Genomic DNA, 19,876 nt, shown 5'->3' with positions numbered 1-19,876 from the left:
GCATTTTTTATTATGCTAATTGGACATAACTATGGTGGAATGTTGTAATGTTAGACATTTGGATTAAAAGGCTATTTGAAATGTTTTCTGATCACGTTTGATTAGCGGACTGTTACAATTAGAGGCCACTATATGGGTATTGCAAATGTTTTATAAATGGGTTCAGTATACGTTTCTAAGAAACAATTTAACTACTACAATATAAGAGATTTTTTTTTCGTTTTTATATTTTTGCCAGACTTTTCAAGTTAATAGCTTATAATGACAGGTTTCTGAGTATTAAGTTAAATGTTGTTTTAATTTTTTTCAGAATTTTAATTAGCTTTTGTTAGATGTTCTTTGTTCTGAAAGACCTGATGAGACAAGTGTCAACAAAAATATAGGCAAGACATTATTGAAGCTCCCATGACCAGTTCTCTTTATTGGCCGGAGAAAAGGTGAGATTCTCGTTCTGACTCCATTCCTTAAAACCTTCATTGCCCAAAGTGGGCGTTAATTTGAATACAAGTGGGTGGGTTTCAGATACAAGGAACATGGCTGGTTTGAAATCAAATACTGTTGGGTTTTAACTTAGGCATCTGTTGAAACAGAGATTCTCAAGAGATGGCACTTCCCTTTGAAACATGAAAACAGGATATTTTGACAGGTCAGGAAACGTTTTACAACTGCTAGAACACAGCTCAATTGTTCATACAACAAACACCCAGAGCTACATACTGTTTTTCACCCATTGTTGTGAAGAACGCTACGCAACCATGATCAGATAGTGACAGGCACTATGCTTCAGTAAGCGAATTCGCATATAGCTCAAACCTTTACGTTAATTTTTATAACAAATAATTCATAACATTTTGTACCTCAATTTGACATAGATTTTCTTCTTCTTGTGAATTTTACCAGAACTGATTTTGGGTTCATTTTCTTAATTGTGTCATCTCATCTCATTTTCTGAACCTCTTTATCCTCACTAGGGTCGCAGGGGGTGTTGGAGCCTATCCCAACATGCATACTCCACACAGGTGGACCGACCTGGATTTGAATCCAGGTCTCCCACTGAGGCCACTTAACTGCCGCCCTTGTTTTTTGTTAACCTTTAAATTTATCCAAACTGATTTGATATGCATGTAAATAAATTGACCTGGCAATTGGTGTTTGAAGTCAACTGTAAATTGGTTTTATTTTTATGTTGAAGTCGATGATAAGTAGAAATTTAATTACATTTTCATTTATGGCTAACCATTAGTAAAAATAGTGATGTGAAAAGTTCTCATTCTAGATCAGCGGTAGGGGACCTTTTTGATGGAGATTAATTCATATTTTGAAATATTATTCCTTGAGAGCCATACTGAGAATTTAAAAGTAAAAATACATGAATGTGTGCATTTTTTAGTCATTTCACAACTTTTAAAGTAAAAAAAGTCTGATTTTTTTGAGAACATTTTTACGCTGTTGCTAATCAACGAGTATGAATACAGAAGAGCCTAATGAATAAAAAATATGATTAAAAAGGTGCTAGAGATAGTGCCAGCGCCACAGTGCTGCTCCTATTGGTACGTTCGGGACACAGGTCTCTCACCAGCGGTTCCCGTATTTTACTTCATAGATTAGCGGAGAGCCATATGCACCCATCAAAAAGAGTCACATTAGGCTCCGAGCCATAGGTTCCCTACCCCTGTTCTAGATGATGGACAAACTGCAATTGTTAAATTTTTGCATCCAAACGGCTATATTGGGGTGTTTTTAATTTTAGACAACTGGATTTAATATGCACCTTGATGTAAATTATTGAATGACATTTATTGATTAGCATGCATTTTTATCGTTTTTTAATTGTACAATGCACATAACTCCGGAAAAGTCCCAAAAATCCCATTCACATTCAAGAAGTAAAAAAAGAAACTAAAGTACCAAAAGAAACAAACAGAAATAACATCAGTTTTCCATTTACAAAATTACTAGCAACAACATTGTAAAAAAATAAACAGGCAAGAAGGCAATTCTTCAGGCAAACCACAGATCCATAAATCAATGGAGATAGAAGAACATAAAAGGCCCCCTAAAATAGGAGACCAGTTGCTCACTTCTTATCAAAGGAATTATTGGCGTTTGTTTCTTTTTGACCACGTAATAACAACGCCGCGTGCTCGTTTTTGTCCTAAAGGATTTATTTACCGTATTTACTCGCATATAAGCCGCCTGTGCGTATAAGCTGCACCCTGACAATTGCCTAGAAATTTTTGAATTTTACAATTTCTCCCTTATAAGCCACCCCCTGATTCCCAATTTTAACCTCCATATTCTTGCTTTTAATAGAGAGTACAAGTGTGTTACGTTGAAGGGAAAATCTTAAGAAAAATCATCACAAGTGGTATTTCTGAGATACTGTATGAATCAAAAGCACATTGTTAGAATCAATATCAAAAGGATGTTAATATGCCTGTCTTTGAAATGCAAAATATCAAATTATTCAATTTAAAAAAAGAAATAAGTCTATCTTGATGAGAACCCGGTTGTGGGTTTTAGGCGAAGGACCCTGAAGGAGGCATAAAGACAGCTTTACTTGTGATGATGTCTCTTTATTGAAATTCACCCTGACAGAGCGAAGGCACGAGGGAGTATTGTATGCAGGCCGGGGAGGCTGATGCAAGGGTCGAGAGCCATGACGTCCGTGGGAAAGGTCCAAGGCAGGGGTACGGAATCCGTGAGGTGGGAAACGTGGTCGTGGTCATAATCGTGGTCGTGATCATACTCGTGGTCCGAGGGCAAAAACAAGAGGTCAAAGATCAGAGAAGGCAGAAACAAGGAGGTAACGCGAGAGGGCACTTTACAGTGTACTGATAAAGATTATCCAGCACCGTGGTTCAGCTCTGGGTGGTTTAGACGGCAACACCCTCGGTAAGATGGCTGTGCCCCGAGCGAGCCAAGACGGGAACGTGAGTTTTTTCCACGTTTTATGCAAGATACGTACATTTTGGGGGGGAATTTCGTTCAAAGACGTCAAAATAAATTTTATTTAGCGTTTTATCTGTTTATCTATTTTTAAATATATGAACGTATCGGCCGCATTCGCTTGCCATTGACGTCCGGCTGCTATTAAGGGCGGTAGACGTCCGATTCATGTTGACTGCTGCGTTATATATCCACTTGATGGAGCTCTAATAACAGAAATAGCATCTGCACCTCAGTCAACATGAATCGGACGTCTACCGCCGTCAATGGCAGCGTATTTATAATGTGTTTAATTTGGGACAATAATAGTATAAAAGAGGCAAGTTGGTCTATACCAGGGGTGGGCAAACTTTTTGACTTGCGGGCCAGAATGGATACAAAAATTTGACAGCATTTGGACAAGCAATGTAATTTATCAAACCTGGGGATTGAAATATAAGAAAACAGACACAATTGAAGGTGAACATTTATTTTCAAATTTACTGTCAACATTAAGAACATATTACTTATTATTCAACGAAGGTGAAAAATTATTTTCTAATTTACTTTCAACATTAAGAACATATTATTATTCAACGAAAGAAAGCAGTCTTTAAATTGAGAGTGGTGAGCGGTATTGCAGGGCAAAGGGAAATGAATGAGGTCATTTATTTTTACTATAATTTGGACGTCGGCGGGCCGGATTAAAAAGACTAACGGGCCGTATATGGCCCGCAGGCCGTAGTTTGGAAAACTTGTACACACACTCCAATACGAGCGAATCCGGGGGCGGGGCGAGCGAGCGAATCCGGTGACGAGTAACATGTACACCAACGCCAATAATACGTAGCTTGTTGATAATTTTGATATTAGATATTTAGATATTAATGCTCTTGCATTGTCAATGCAATTACACACTCACTTTCTCTCTCTCTCATGATTATAATTTTGAGAGCGAGATTACCTGGTTGATCGCTTTCAACAGTGAACTCTGTCTGTCTCTGTCTCTCTCTCTTATGATTATAATTTTGAGAGCGAGTGAACCCGTCGACGACGAAACGTCCGTTCGACGAAATGTCCGGCGGCGAATCCGTCGACCAAACGTCCGTTCGACGAACTGTCCGTCGACCAAACGTCTTTCGACGAAACGTCCAGTCACAGGGACATGCCTAGTGAAAGATTATTTTTCTCTAATTTGCTTATTGTTCATTTTAATTGTGGTAACGGCGAGCTATGGGCTACGCCACTAGGAGACATGAAGTGTTTTCAGTGACGGAAGACATTTGCTGTTCTGTCCTAGGCGGGTGGAATATGCTTTGTCACGCGTCATATTTATGACTATTAGAATATTTACGGATTGCATAAGCATTGAACAATTGATGTCAACTAAATGAAATTGCTGTCTATTGCTTTAAAAGCATACACATTGAGAGAATTTAGGGTTAAAACCTACAGACTTGGCATTGCAATTACAGGATTTAATGCAGCTAAACATTAGAGTACAAATGTGACGATGTGCAAGGACTATTTTAAAAAGGGGGAAATTGACAAGTCTACAAGCTCCAAAACCTCTAACTAAGAAACACATTGTTTGTCGCTTTTGAGTTTGACAAACTATGGTGGTGCATGGGTTAGATTACTTAGGAAATGTGGCTCCCATTTCTAAAACAAATTTGAGGAGATTTGGAAATTAGTGTTAATTTGCACGAGAGACCCAGGATTTTTCGAAGCCTTTAATGGCATAAAACAAGTGCTAGTATGGTCAACATTGGCACTTCCAAAATGTGAAATATCAACCTCAACTAATGCTCAATTCTTTATGTAAACAGGTTACCTGAGAATTATTGGAATGGGCAAAGCTCGAATAGGATACACTATATTGTCCGTTTCTAAAATTTGTATTACTATTACCACCTAATTTCTATGCACAAACAGCTAAACTGATAGCATTAACAGAGGTGTATATCTTTATGAAAAACTATGAGGTTGAACGTTATACAAATCTATACAATCTATACTTGTGTGTGCATTAGTGTGTTTGTCCCTTAACATCGGACAAAATGGAGACAACACCGTAAATCCAATTTGAACGCAGTTTTGAACAAACAATTCCAAATGTGCGGCTCTAGGATGTTACCGATTTTTGAATTTGAGCCCGTTTTTCCAAAAAATTGATTATTTCTGAGGACGTATGTGTGCTTAGTGTGTTTGTCTGTTAAGATCGGACAAAATGGAGACAACACCGTACCTCTGATTTGAATGCGGTTTTGAACAAACAATTGCAAATGTATGGCTCTAGGATGTTACCGTACTCGATTTTTTAATTGGGCCCCAGTTTTAAAAAAAAAATGATTTTTCCACTTCCAATAAGGAATGTTGGTGGGCTTCATGGCCCTGGGGACGATTGTGCAACCATGGCTTTGTACCCGGCCACTATTTTTCGTATCAACCTCACTACGGAGACCCAGAGAGGATTTAAGTAATTGCACCATGAGAAACTGCCGCCACAGCTGCTTTGAAAGTGGAGAAGCTTTGTCGCTACACCTGCCACTAATAATACACCCAACGGGTCTCAGTCAACGTAAAAAGACAACACGGAATGTATGAAGAAAAGGCGGCTCTTTCGTACTTAGTCGGTGGTCATTTGGAAGCAGTTGTTGTACTTTTTCCTTCCCCAATATAAACCCTCCGCCCCCTTCTTTGCCTTACTTGCAGACTTTACAACATGACATTGAACTTGGCATACGAAGTAGATATCCGTACAACTGTCACTGGCATGGAGCGGTTCAAGGATCCTCAAGAATACTTCACCATCTGAAAAACCAATTGAATTTGAGTGATTGATTCAGTTAATTATTAGAATTTCTCACAGTATGTAACTCTGAACACGGCATTACAAATACCGTTACATTGTTGAGGGCATGAGATTTGTGGAACCATAATACGGCGAGTGTTTAGTGAACTGTTTGTACGTAAACTGGGCCGAACAGTGTGAATGGGTTTTCAAGATTTTTTGATTCAAGAGACTTTGCTAACATGCACGGTCAACAGATCAGGGATTTGGTTAATTGTCAGAGAAGTCGAGCACATCCACGCAACTCAGAAGACCCATTAGTGAATATGTGTCGGTGTGACAGAGATTGATGTGTATGCACGCCAGAGAAATCCTGCTTTTTGCAGCAGTCTAAAGCTCACAGTTAGCAGCTAAAAGCGCATCTAATGAACATTTCAGAATATGAGCAAAACATGGTTCTACGGTTACTATATTTTCACACCTATAGGGCAATTTTCTCTAAAATGGTTGATGCGCCCAATCGGTCAGTGCGTCTTGTCTGTGCACTATATTACATTTTTGTATGGCCCGGACCGCTTGAGTGATTGGTTTTATTTCTTGCCGGCAAGCTACTTATTGCGATCGACCTAGCGGACGTTCACCCTGAAAATAGCCTTCCTGCACATTCCAAGCATTACGGTAAATCCATTCAAAACATCCCAGAGGAGTGGCAAGGCATCTGACTTCCGTGAGCTTGCAGCATCTATAACCCTCAAAAACACTGTCAATACTCAAAGAAACAGCACATTAGAGCCATACAGAGGAAATGCATGACATGAATGCCAATACAAGGCAGGCGTGAACGCTTGGAAAATGGACTGAAGCCATGGATCGAACACAATTAACAGCTTTGCTAACGGATTGCTAACACGTTGCTAACGGATGGCCAACATTGTAGTTTGGGCAGGCAGCGTCGCACGAGTTACGTGACGTTTTCGAATGAATTGTCGATGCCGATATAACAGTGAGGAGAATTGGGAGTGATGCATGTCGTGATGGATGGACAATGCATTGTGGATGACTGGGCTGAAATGTCGGCCAGCACTGTTCGAGCTTTCGCCAAAGCTGGAATCAAGTTCCCGGTATACACAACTCTGACTGACAGTGGAGCCTAGCATGTTAAATGCCAAACTCTTTATATCAGTGTACCTTTTACCTCAAAAAAAGCATCAAACTTAGTTTTCCTCATGCTGTCTTAAAAAAACACGCTAGTGCCTAGCCTAACATACGCTAGCACCTAGCATAAACACACGCTAGCCTAGTGTCATGCTAGCGCCTTATCGGACGAAGCGTCCAATGCATTGACAAAAAACAGAAAATATACCTGCAAATGAGACTGCGCCCTATCACACGGTAAGTTTTAGAGGTGTGAAAATATGGTACTTTTCAGATATTCTCTTTCAAAGTGATAGAACATCTGTTTGGTGAAAGATTGATTAGTTTGGCTTCAAAATTGGACAGCAAGACAGTCATTTTGACCAATTTGTTGATTTCAAAGGGTTCTCAGAAAGAGCAAAACTTACATTGGGTTTTTCACCAATTTCATATTGAATGCTAAACTAGCTTTCGGGTAGTAAACATATTTATTAGACTTGTTTTTTAATAGATGGTTCATTCCAAAATGCCTTATCATTAGTGATTAGTTGGTTAGAGAGAAAAAGAAGAGAAAATTGACAATATTATCGCATACTGGCAACAATTTCTGAGTCATTTTATCAAACACTAAAATGGATCATTTATGGAATATGGCTCCTATCTTATGTAAACATTGTCTCCTTGGTGGAGGTGTGATGACTCGGTTGCGGGAGGAACTCAGCCAGTAATTTAGCTCTCCAGCCCTCCTTGGGGAGGTTAGCAATATGGGGGTGAATTGCGAATTAGATCTTGAATATTAAGAAGAATTTGGGTTTTAATGGTGTGGTGTATTCCAACCTATTAGGGATAAGTTCGTTCAGTCCACCTGTTGCACGGTGGCGCATGCGTACTTGGGTGTCTGCATTGTTGCACTCTTGGTTCAAAGTAAAAGACGTTAACGGATGACTGTGTCCTGGGTCTCTTCTTCAATACAGTACAAATGGCATCAAACATGAAAAACAACAAGTCTGAAACGGGATTCATTCAGACAATTAGGTAAATAGTGGCTGGCTGGTTTGGATAAATTAATTGATTTGAAATACACTTAATTTCTCTAGGACTGAGGAGGCATGGAGTGTTTTCAGTGCACAAAATACATTCCCTGTTCTGTCCTGGCCATGTGGGATATGCTTTGTCATGCGTCATATTAATGACTATTAGAATATTTACAGATTGCATAAGCGTTGAACAATTGATGTCAACTAGATGGGGTTGCTGTTTATTGTTTTAAAGGCAAACAAATTAAGAAAAGTTAGGCTTAAAACTTATAGACTTGGCATTGCAATCACAAGGTTTAATGCAGCTGTTAGAGTACAAATGAAATGATTGGCAAGGACAATCTTAAAAAGTTGGAAATTGACAATTCTCCCAGCTCCAAAACCTCTAACTAAGAAACAGATTACCATATTTGGATTGGATTGGATTGGATAACTTTATTCATCCCGTATTCGGGAAATTTCGTTGTTCCAGTGGCAAGAGGGTGAGGATGCAGGAATAGTAAAGGCATTTTAGACATAAATAGATAGGTAATAAGTAGGTCAAGAAATAAATACATGAATAAATATATAATTAAATAAGCGTGTTGCTTAGCACATATATACATACATACACATAAATGTACATGCATGCATACGGTAGGTCTTAACACAGCCATTTTTTTGTTAAAGAGCCTGACAGCTGATGGGAGGAAGGACCTGCGGAAGCGCTCCTTCCTGCAATGAGGGTGCCGCAGTCTATTGCTAAAGGAGCTTCGGAGGGACTCCACAGACTCATGCAGGGGGTGGGAGGAGCTGTCCATGATGGACATCATCCTGGTCAGCATCCACCGCTCGCCCACTTCCTCCAGAGTCCAAAGGACAGCCCAGAACAGAGCTGGCCCTCCTGACCAGCTTAATCAGCCTGTTCCTGTCCCTCTCCGTGCTCCCGCATCCCCAACAAAGCACTGCATAAAACACTGTAGATGCCACCACAGTGTCGTAGAAAGTCCTCAGCAATGTCCTGCACACTCCAAAGGACCGTAGACTCCTCAGTGGGTAGAGGCGGCTCTGGCCCCTCTTGTACAGGGCATCTGTGTTTGTGGACCAGTCTAGTTTGTTGTTGAGGTGAACACCCAGGTACTTAAAATTCTCCACGATTTCAATGTCTGTACCCTGGATGTGCACCTGAGTGATCTGTTGAGGATTCCTCCGAAAATCGATGACCATTTCCTTTGTCTTACTGGTGTTGATGTAGAGGTGGTTTTGCCCACACCAGTCAACAAAGGCTGTGATGACTCCCCTGTACTCCAGGTCGTTCCCGTCCGTCACTCGTCCAACAATAGCGGTGTCGTCAGAGAACTTCTGGAGGTGGCAGGTGTCTGTATTATGTTTAAAGTCCGATGTGTAGAGGGAGAAGAGGAGTGGAGAGAGCACTGTGCCTTGTGGGGCCCCCGTGCTGCAAGCTACCACATCAGACGTACAGTCCTGGAGTCTCACATATTGTGGTCTGTCAGTGAGGAAGTCGATGATCCATGCGGCTAGGTGGTTCCTTACTCCAGCCTCTTCCAGTTTCCCTCTCAGTAGAACCGGCTGAATGGTGTTGAACGCACTGGAGAGGTCAAAAAACATCATTCTCAGCGTGCTTCCCGCGTTCTCCAGGTGTGAAAGAGACCTGTGTATCAGGTAGGTGGTAGCATCTTCCACACTAATGCCTGGACGATAGGCGAACTGCAGAGGGTCCAGCTCTGCATTCATCAGGGGGCTGAGGTGATTGAGGATGATTCTCTCCAATGTCTTGATCAGGTGAGAGGTTAATGCTACCGGCCTGAAGTGGTTTGGCTCCCTGGGGTACGCAGTCTTAGGAACTGGGACCACGCAGGAAGTTTTCCACAAGGTGGGGACCTTCTGCAGACTGAGGCTGAGGTTGAAAATATGCAGAATCACTATACCAAGCTGATCCGCACACTCTCTCAGTAGTCTGGAGCTGAGGCCGTCTGGACCGGTAGCCTTCCTTGCCTCGATCTTCTTGAGCTGTTTTATCACCTGATCGACAGTAATGCAGAGACCGGTGGAAGAGGGGGAGGAAGAGGAGGAGAACGAGGGGGGAGCGTTGCTTCTGGTCTGGGGGGTCAGGGGAGTGGGGGCAGGACTGAATCTGTTAAAGAACTGATTCAGTTCATTGGCCAACTCCCTGCCTCCAGACTCAGGATCTCTCTCACTGTTGCCTCCATGGCCCGAAATGGTCCTCAAGCTCTTCCAGACCTCTTTGGTGTTTCCTCTCTCGAGTTGGTTCTCTAGCTTCCTCCTGTAGATAATAGATAAAGATAGAAGATAGAGAATACTATAATCTATAAAATGCCAAGTAGAGTGAAGTCGCTAAGTGGTGAAGGATGACAGTAATTGGTAGTTTTTTTTTAGGACCGTGGAATGAATTACATATAAAGTACTGCTCTGCTTATGAAAATTCCAAGTTACAAAAAAAGTTCTGCAGCCAATTAATTTTGTAAGTAGAGTTAGGACTGTACTAAATATGCATTTTGTATCAAAGCTAGAACAATAAATAAAATTTAAATAAATGGAGCAATGTTTTATTTTCAGCCAATTACATGAAGAAATAGAAAAAATGTTAAAAGTTTTCTGTTTTGGCTCGCCATTCTTTACTTACAATGACGATTAATTTTGAAATGCAATGTCATGTTCTAAATGAGTTTTGCAATTTGCACATTGTCAAAACATTCAATTATTTTGCGAATTACGTGGCATGCTCACTCAATTTTCGATGACACGTGTTCATTCTCATCAGCTGTTTCAAGCAGTGTGGATGTGTTGGCTATGTCCACAAAACAAAAACATAATAGGTTGATTTTGCTGTTTGTTTCTTTGACTTCTTTGTGAGAATTTTTATTGAAAAACTATTTGAAAAGCATTAGAAAATTAGATAATATTGACGTTTATCTTTGTATGCGTCGCTGGTAAATGCAAAGGGTCACCAAATGTGAAAATTATTTTTATCCACTACAAAATATAATTTTTGATGTTTGGCAACGCTGCAATCTTTTGAGTTTTTATGTTTGTTGATTTTCGCTCACGCCAAAATATCATACATACACTGTTTAGAAAGCAAAACATGCCGCTAAAATGTAAATCACAATCAATTTTAGTGTTCTTTGAAAGAAAGTAGGGTTGTGAAGTTGCAGGTAATAAGAATAGCAGCTAGTTAAGCAAGTCATAGTGAATGAGGTTCTCATACATAACAGCAGTCTTTAATTTATTTTTGTAGTGCCACCTTTGTAGTTTTTCATTTTACTTTATTTTTTCATATTTGTACACCATCTATTTTTTCAAATTCAGCTTGAGTTATACTTGAGTAAATTTTTCATACCGTAACTGTAAATGACCATTTATGTATTTATTATTATTATTATTATATTTTATTAGTTTTATTCATTATTTTGTATTAGTATTTCCAATTAGGAGGGTGTGGGAGAAATTCAGTAGATTTTAAGCCGTTCAAGGTCATGGTGTGCATTATGTTTTTGATATCTTTCATTAAATAGTAGATTGTGATATTTTTAAATATATTACATGCTTTGAGATAAACTCACTCGATATTTCATTGTGCTGGGTGCAAATCACTCGTTGAAGCGTTTCCTTGGTAAAATTAGCTTTTTTTAACTCTGATTTCGTGGTGTGCACTAATGCACCAATTCTTGTTTCAAATGTTTCAAAAATCTGTATGAAATTTGATTAAAATTGTGTGTTACAAGAATTAGCTTAGCACTTCAAACAAGTAAAAACTGCAGGAACAGATTTTCATTTTGGGGTATTCTCATAGAGATAGAGTTCTGGCTGGTGACAACGTTGGGACAAATATTCTGAGTAGTATAGCTTTTAACCCACTCTAATAGTGTTTGGATAAAACACATTGAACATGGTGATCCATTGTAATGGAGTAAAATTCACCTTCTAGCCACTTTTTCTATGGTCTCAACTAGTTTTCTGTACGCTTACAATGGGAAAATCGCTCAGCTCAGAAGATGACACCGTGAAAGTTTTCAAATTGACACAACTGTGCTGTGTTTGCGTTGTTAAATTTCAGTCACTTCATCCTTGAGGTAAAGATCAACAGGCTGGCATAATTTCCAATTTTTATTTATTCAACTGACCCAACATTGTTTAGAATGACTTCCACAAAAAAATCTCTACATATCAAGCGGAAAGTGGTGAATGTGAAGAAATAATCACCCAAAGCACACACTTCCTGAAGGTAAACTGATCCAAGATGGCGGCGCGCACAGGTGCAGCGGCTCTTTGTTCTCCAGTTTGGTGCTTAATTTCCTCAGTCTTATTGTTATTTACGAACATCTGCGAGGCAAACATTTTCTACAGTCGCCAGGATTTAATTACTACTCTTGGTTCACTAATTTCGTTATACGCAGCTGTTGTATAATGACAACAAAGGCTTCTGATTGATTTTGATTTTTTGATTTGGGGACGCTATGGTAGGCGCTTTCACAAGCCTTACACACCTCTCCTGCATCAAAACAGGGAGACAAAGTTTGAAATCGGGAAAATAAGATTAGAAAGCGGAGAAAACAAATTGAATGCGAAAACAAAATACTTTGAAACTGCAAAAAAAGATTTTGAAACTGAAAAAATAAGATTTGAAAGTGAAATGTTTTTGCCACATTTTTATTTGTTGCCTTCATTATTTTTGGCATTGATTTAGCACAATAATGCCGTATTTATTCGAGTATAACGCGCCAAATTTTGTACCAAAAAACTGAAGTTTGTGTGCGAGTTATACGTGGTCTTTTATGACCAAATTGCAAGGTTTTCGGAGGTTACGACGTCCGCCATTTTGAATTTTCCTTTCTTGACCCAACTCTCTTCATGCCTGAGATTTCAGGCGAGAAGACAAGGCAAAATGGCGGACTACACACACACACCGGCAGCGTTCTGTCAAAGTGTTCCAAAAATGTATTAAAACTGCGGCTATCCTCAGGAAAACGCGCCGATGACCGGGCAGGGCACGGAGGATAAACTGCCCCGGCACGGAGGATAAGCGGCTCCGGCACAGAAGAAAACCGGGCCCGGGCATGGCAAATAAATGCTTAAAAATGCCTTTCTAGAAGGACACTTAGAAAAAATGCTGAAGCTTTTCAGATTTTATTTCAAAGCGACTGGCGCGCTTCCAAATGCCGCCCAGGGCGCTCCTTTCGAGGAACAGAGCCCAAAATTATAGCAATACATAATAGGAAAATAAAACAATCTCGAGCATGGATGAGATCATTTTTGTACTAATGTTGTTTCATGACGACTAGATTCTTCATCATGTCAAAAGAGTTTCCGTCAGGTTCCACTGAAACAACACCTTCCTTTATACTTTTAACCTGTAAAAAACCATTGCTATCTAGACCCAGAATCTCAGCTTCAGGTCCATCCTCACTCCAAAGATGCACCACACTTCCACTGAAAAAACAAAAAAAGAAGTCAGCACCTAAGGTTGTTTAAATTTAAATCAAATCCATATTATATTAGGTTGTTTATCCTATGATTGAGTGGCAACGGATATAGGGTTTCCCCCGCGACCTACCCACAGTTGGCTGGGATGGCTCCAGCCCCCCGCACCCCTGTAAGGATAAGTGGTATGGAAAATTAATGAATGACCAAATTAATATAATGATCACGTATATAGGTATTATCAGTATGTGTACCTGTTATTATTCACCCTCAAATGAGTCTTTATCCTGGTGGTGAGGTTGGTGAGTCCCAATGATCCTAGAAGCTATGTTGTCTGGGGCCTTGTGGCCCATGGTAAACTGGTCCGAGGAGAGGGACCCAGAAGAGCTCTTATGACGCGTTCCATAAATGAACCACATTTTACGTCGCCCGGACGCCCGTCCCCGGGGCCCCCCTCTGGAACCAGGCCGGGCACCGTGACTGGACGTTTGGTCGCCCGGACGTTTGGTCGCCCGGACGTTTGGTCGCCCGGACGTTTGGTCGCCCGGGTGAATATAATTTTGAGAGCTGGTTTCAACAGTATATATTTAGATATTAAATTCTCTCTCTCATGAATATCATTTTGAGAGCTGGTTTCAACAGTAAACTCTGTCATGTTGTCAAACGTCCGGCGACCAAACGTCCAGCGACCAAACGTCCGAGTACCGCCGGGCACAGCCCGAAGAGGCTATGTGGGTTCCTCTTCCCATGGGCTCACCAACTGTGGGAGGGGCCAAAGAGGTCGGGGTGCACAGACAGTTGTGCGCCAGCCAAAGGAGGGGTTATTGGCGGTCAAATCCCCGGCTGCAAAAAACAACTCTTGGGACATGTAACCTCTCTGTTTGGGAAAAAGCCTGAGTGTAAGGTTGAGGCGTTCTGGCTTGATGAAGTCAGGCTGACCTCTACACAAAGCTCGGGCTCTGGTACCACACCCCTCGAAGTCATTGGACATTCCTACACTCGAGTTGCCCACGGTAAGAGACGATGAGGAGGTGTGGGTATACTCATTGCCCTCTGGCTCAGTGCCTACTGGCGGTTCACCCCGGTAGACGAGAGGCTAGCATCACTCCACCTTTGGGTGGGTGAATGGGATCTGACTGGTGTTTGTACCAAACAGTGTTTCAGAGTACCCACCCTTTTTGGAGTCCTAGGAAGGGGTGCTGGAGACTCCCTCATTTTGCTGGGGGATTTAAATGCTCATGTGGTGTTCGGTAGCTCCAACAAGGTTAAGAACCACTAGATTAGAAGTTTCATCCAAAGTGCGCTCATCCAAAGCAGGCATATTGAAGACTTACAAGTGCTGTGTAGTACTACTTATTTTAGGACAACCCAGAAACTATAGGATTTGAATGGTGATTTAGTCAGCCTTAATAATACAGTGGTACCTCGACATACGATCGTAATCCGTTCCGAGACTGAGATCGTATGACGAGGTTCTCGTAACTCGAGCGGACGTTTCCCATTGAAATGAATGGAAAACAAATTAATTCGTTCCAGCCCTTTGAAAAAACACCAAAAACAGGATATTGGATTGGAAAAAATGTTTTATTTCTTCTAATTCCCCATCTATTAACAAAGTAACACATAACTAGTGGTTTAATAGAAATAAAATGTGTTTAATCTAACTAAAATTGGGCGGATTTCGCCGAGGGGAGAGGGAAAGGCGCACAAAAGAGGCGGGGGGCTTCGTTTTTTTTCCCCACACAACGCACTCGTAAACGGAACAAACACTCCACCCTCACGTTCGCTATCGATGGGCTGTTAGCTGTTGTACTATTCCCTTCAAAATATTCCGAAAATGATGCACACAAATGTCCTCACAATCGGATAACGCACGACCACTTTCCAACGAGCAGCAGTCTTTTATCAGCGATCGCTCCGCTGCTCAGGGGAGCTTCGGGGGCGCTGGCTAGCGGCTCCCTTTTAGCTTGTAGCATCTGTGGTCGCATCCGCTTTGAACGGCGCCTATGATAGAGTTGCTACCGGGGATGCTATTGCTGGGAGTTGCGAGCCAGTGCCCCTGATGTTCTTATGAGCAGCGAACGAGAAGTAATATAATACTCCTCGTATTAGATAAAAATAACAGGAAATGCAGCAGCTGAGCTTAACCACGTATTGATTGTGGGTAAAGTTTTATTCTGAGAAAGGTTGCCATTGCCTGTCGGCGTTGTGTGCACGAGTATACTTCATTACCTAGAAAGCCCTCTTTTTCCCGCGCATGCGCGTTGTGCGTTTCCTGGTCTGAATAACTCATTCGGTGCTCGTAAATATTGTTATACACGAAAGATATGCAAAAAAGACAGTGCCATGGCCACCTGGCTTGGTCGCATCACAAAATTTTGATCGCATGACGGGCGAATTATTCGATCTAAATTTCCGTCGTAAGACGGGAATATTGTATGACGAGCGGTCGTATGACGAGGTACTACTGTACTTACTTTCCTTGTGAAAAAAACGAAAGTGAAAATAGTAAAGCGATAGAGTCTACCTATGCAATCAATTCCGAATCGATTGCCACGCTGAAGTCACACAAATCACTCGGATGATTCACAATGCACTCGTGTTACCGAATTCATCTGGTTTACAGTGCAGTTGAATCAAATGCGGAAGTCAGATGCGGAAGCCGTAGCGATGGTGTGAATTTTGAAGTATTTAAATAGGAAATTTGGTACTTTTCCGGAATGGTTTCTTAAAAAAAATTAGGTGACAATTTTTTTGGATTTCCGTTGTTTAGGGAGGTTGTCATAAGTCTCAGAGTTTGCGTTACTTGTCTGGGTAAACTCTGAGAATTCCGGAGAGGTTGGCAGCTCTGCGAGGCATTGGATCAATAATGAAATCTTCAGGGGGCGCCACAGGGGCAACAGGAGCTATTTTCTGTGAGAGGTTTTTGGCACACAAGGGACGTTGTTGCAATCTGCATGCCATATTAAAGATCTCCTGCAGATGTCTTAAATAAAAGAAGACCGTGTTGTCCACTGCCTCCCTCCCTACCCGATGGGATCATTTTGATGAGGTCCTCAACCCTGGGAGGGTTGTAATTGTTACGGCTCGCCCGGAGTGTGTTGACGTCCTCTCGTCATGCCAACTTTACGGGCGTATCTACAGCGTAAATCCTTCACAATGCTGGTTCATTTTTTTATTCATGTGGTTACCACTCACTCAGTGTACTTTGAAAGAGATATTGTGGCCGTCTTCCGAATGCTCGCTTCTTTTTTCTTGGTAAAACATACGGTACATTCATTTATGCCGCAACGGCGTGCTCCGCCTTTAGCATCTTGGTGGTTACCACTCACTCAGTGTACTTGGAAAGAGATATTGTGGCCGTCTTCCGAAAGTTTGCTTCTTCTTTCTTGGTAAAACGCACGGTACATTCATTTATGCCGCAACGGCGTGCTACGCCTTTAGCATAGCAACGTCACTTTTTCAGTCAGTCATCATCCTATTCCTGCATCCTCACCCTCTTGCTACTGTGACAACAAAATTTCCCGAATACGGGATGAATAAAGTTATCCAATCCAATCCAATCCAATCATGACTCACTTTTTCTTGGGATCATTGGCGCTTATGAGGCAATTTCAAGGACGATTGGAAATATAAACAAAGCTGGAATAGGCTTGGCGTAGTGTTTCTGCACTGGTAATGTGTGCGATTCGAAATATAATCAGAAGAAACTAGGAAATGGCAAGACGTCATCTTGCTCTGTCTTTTATATTATTCGGCTTATCATTCTTCTATGGTGAAATATAGTTTCTTCAGCGCTGACTGCCGCTTGTGAGTTTCAGCATGAATTTTGACATTTTTTTAAATGAACCTGATGTACTGAAGCTGCGAATGTTGAAGCGGCGAAGTGGTGAAGGATCACAGTATGAATAGAAGGGGAGAATGACTAGCGACTCGGTGCAGCAGCTCCAATGGTGCATACTCGGCTGTATCCATCTTTTGTGGTCAATTTCTTATTTTATCAGTCAAGTTAAGTTCTACACTTATGAACCTATGGTCACAAGTTGAACAACAAAACCCTGGTCACAACCATCTGAAATTAGGTTTCCCCACAGAAATATGCTAAGACACTTGGTCATCCAGGTGGGGATCAGAGTGAAGCCTATGTTCCTCTACAATGGAAGAAGTCAGACGGCGTAAGAATCTCTTTAGGGTGCCTTATGGGCACTTCCTTGGTGAGCTGTACCAGGCATAACATATCAGTGGGAGGCCCTGCGGACGAGCCAGGACACACTGGAGAGAATATCTCTTCTGGCATAGGAAGGCCTCCCCTGAAAGAGAATTGTTGGCGAGGCGAGAGGGACTTGTGTGTGTGTGTGCGTCTGTGTGTGCGTGAGGTGTGATAAAAGTGTGAAAGCTGATTATTTAATTATTGATACTAGCACATGTATCTGTTACGTGTGTATGCTTACCTGTGAAGCCACCTCTTGTAGTAAAGTGGTAGGATTGTCTCTGAACCACCATTTTGAAAGCAGTCTATGAGAGCCTCAAGGCAGCTGACTGACCGTGCAATAAACTGTGAACAACTAATGGGTGGTAGGTTGCAATTTTGCAGAATGTTATACTGCTGGATTAGATCATTGATGCACATTGTTGGATTACTGTTGCCCACATTGACACCACAGCCTAGAGAATGAAAATACAGTTATGTAAGAGGTTAACGTCTCATTTTTTTTAAATGAACATGCTTTATTTAATTTGTATTTATCAAAGATGTTATCAGTTGTATTCTGGAAACATATACAGAATATTATCCTCCTGGATCAGATGACGGCGAACAAGGAGGCAGTGACTGGACACTATTCGATTTATGGCAGCTTTTTATTTATTTGTGAATTTATCTTTCTATTCTCTGTGCAATACAGCAGAGCGGAACAGATGGCTGTCGCTGAAAAACATTTTGCCCATACAAGGAAGGATACACCTCATCATCCTTCCTGTGAGAAATGTTGATGACATTGCTGGCAGTGTATAACTGGCATCATCATGTGGATAGAGAGGACACAGCAACTTCCACTGATGATATTTATTTACAGTCCCTCATCACTTGTGCACTTTAAACTGTACTTGAATTCAGTGGCGGTTGGTGCATTTTCTTGTAGCGCCTTCAACGTATCAATCCAACCCTCAAAAACTATTTTATGGCTATAAAACCTCTACTGCAGCTAGAGCTGCGACACATAAAAATAATCAATAAATCAATGCACAAAAATGGGGTAAAATCCACTTCCTAGCAGCATTTCATAATTGAATACAAATACTGGAGCTTTTCACACGTTAAAACCAGGCCAGGGGGGCGATTTTCCCGGGAAAAGACAGCGATGAACGTCAATGGCGTACGGGCAAACATTGCCCGAAAATGGGGTAAAATCCAGCCGAAAACAGCATGTATTGATTAAATACAAATACAGTGGTACCTCGTCATACGACCGGTCGTCATACAAAATGCTCGTCTTACGAGGGAAATTTCGATTGAATAATTCGCCCGTGATGCGGTCAAAATTTCGTGATGCGACCAAGCCAGGTGGCCATGGCATTTTTTTTTGCATATCTTTCGTGTATAACAATATTTACGAGCACCGGATGAGTTATTCAGACCAGGAAACGCACAACGCGCATGCGCGGGGAAAAGAGGGCTTTCTGGGTAATGAAGTATACTCGTGCACACAACACCGACAGGCAATGGCACTCAGAATAAAACTTTACCCACAATCAATACATGGGTAAGCTCAGCTGCTGCATTTCCTGTTATTTTTATCTAATACGAGGAGTATTATATTACCGTAATTACTCGAATATAACGCGCACTCGAAAATAACACGCAGGTAATTTTGGGCCAAAAAAATCTGGAAAAACGCAGTACTCGAATATAGTGCGCACCTAAAATTTCCCGCTGACGAAAATCAGAAATCTTACCTTTTTTTCCTTCGTTTCACGATTGTTTTGTTCAAAACCGGATAGAGAAATCTTCAGGTACGAGCGTGTCGAGTGTCGTGCAGTTGGTGGGGTTATGCGTTTGAATTTTAGGGCAATAGATGATACACAGAGTGGACAAACATATCATGTAGACATGTTATGTTGCAATACCTTTTAGACTTCCTTGAACATTGACTACATTTCAATTGACAATACCATGTTTTAATTCAAATATCTATTGTCATTCTCAAACAAGAAAAGGAACATACAAATTGAATAAATAAATGATTTGAAGATATGCACAATGGAAAAGACTATCACATGTAACAAGGGAATCTACTGCCCCCCGCTGGACATATTTCTAAATACAAGTACGTACTACACTACAATGTAGTATTCTACTTTCCAGCTTATTAATGCAGGATTGTGATGTTTGTGAGGCTTGACGATCTTTAATATGCGTGTATTTTGAATTCAAAGTTGGAAATTGCACAATGTCCATGCGTCAAAGTGAGTTTGACAATGCTTTTTTCGATCGAAAATTTGTAATTTATTTTAGTTATTGATTATAACACGCACCCCCAAC

General features: G+C 41.1%; 1 protein-coding gene across 1 annotated transcript in view; it reads right to left on the bottom strand.

Moving 5' to 3' along the window:
- Positions 1–391: 391 nt before the first annotated feature.
- Positions 392–19,876, bottom strand: part of LOC144070280 (uncharacterized) — an 84,156-nt gene continuing 64,671 nt past the window's right edge. The window contains exons 9-10 of the mRNA XM_077594873.1: positions 17,787–18,000; positions 392–10,177 (exon numbers count right to left, since the gene is read on the bottom strand). Of these exons, the coding sequence (XP_077450999.1) occupies positions 8,665–10,177; positions 17,787–18,000 (1,727 nt within the window). The 3' untranslated portion in view covers positions 392–8,664. The remainder of the gene's footprint in view (positions 10,178–17,786; positions 18,001–19,876) is intronic.

This window comes from Stigmatopora argus, unplaced genomic scaffold (assembly GCF_051989625.1).
Source record: "Stigmatopora argus isolate UIUO_Sarg unplaced genomic scaffold, RoL_Sarg_1.0 HiC_scaffold_25, whole genome shotgun sequence".
NCBI classification, from domain to species: domain Eukaryota; kingdom Metazoa; phylum Chordata; class Actinopteri; order Syngnathiformes; family Syngnathidae; genus Stigmatopora; species Stigmatopora argus.
Note: the sequence above shows the minus strand (reverse complement) of the source record. Positions and strands in the feature narration are given on the sequence as shown.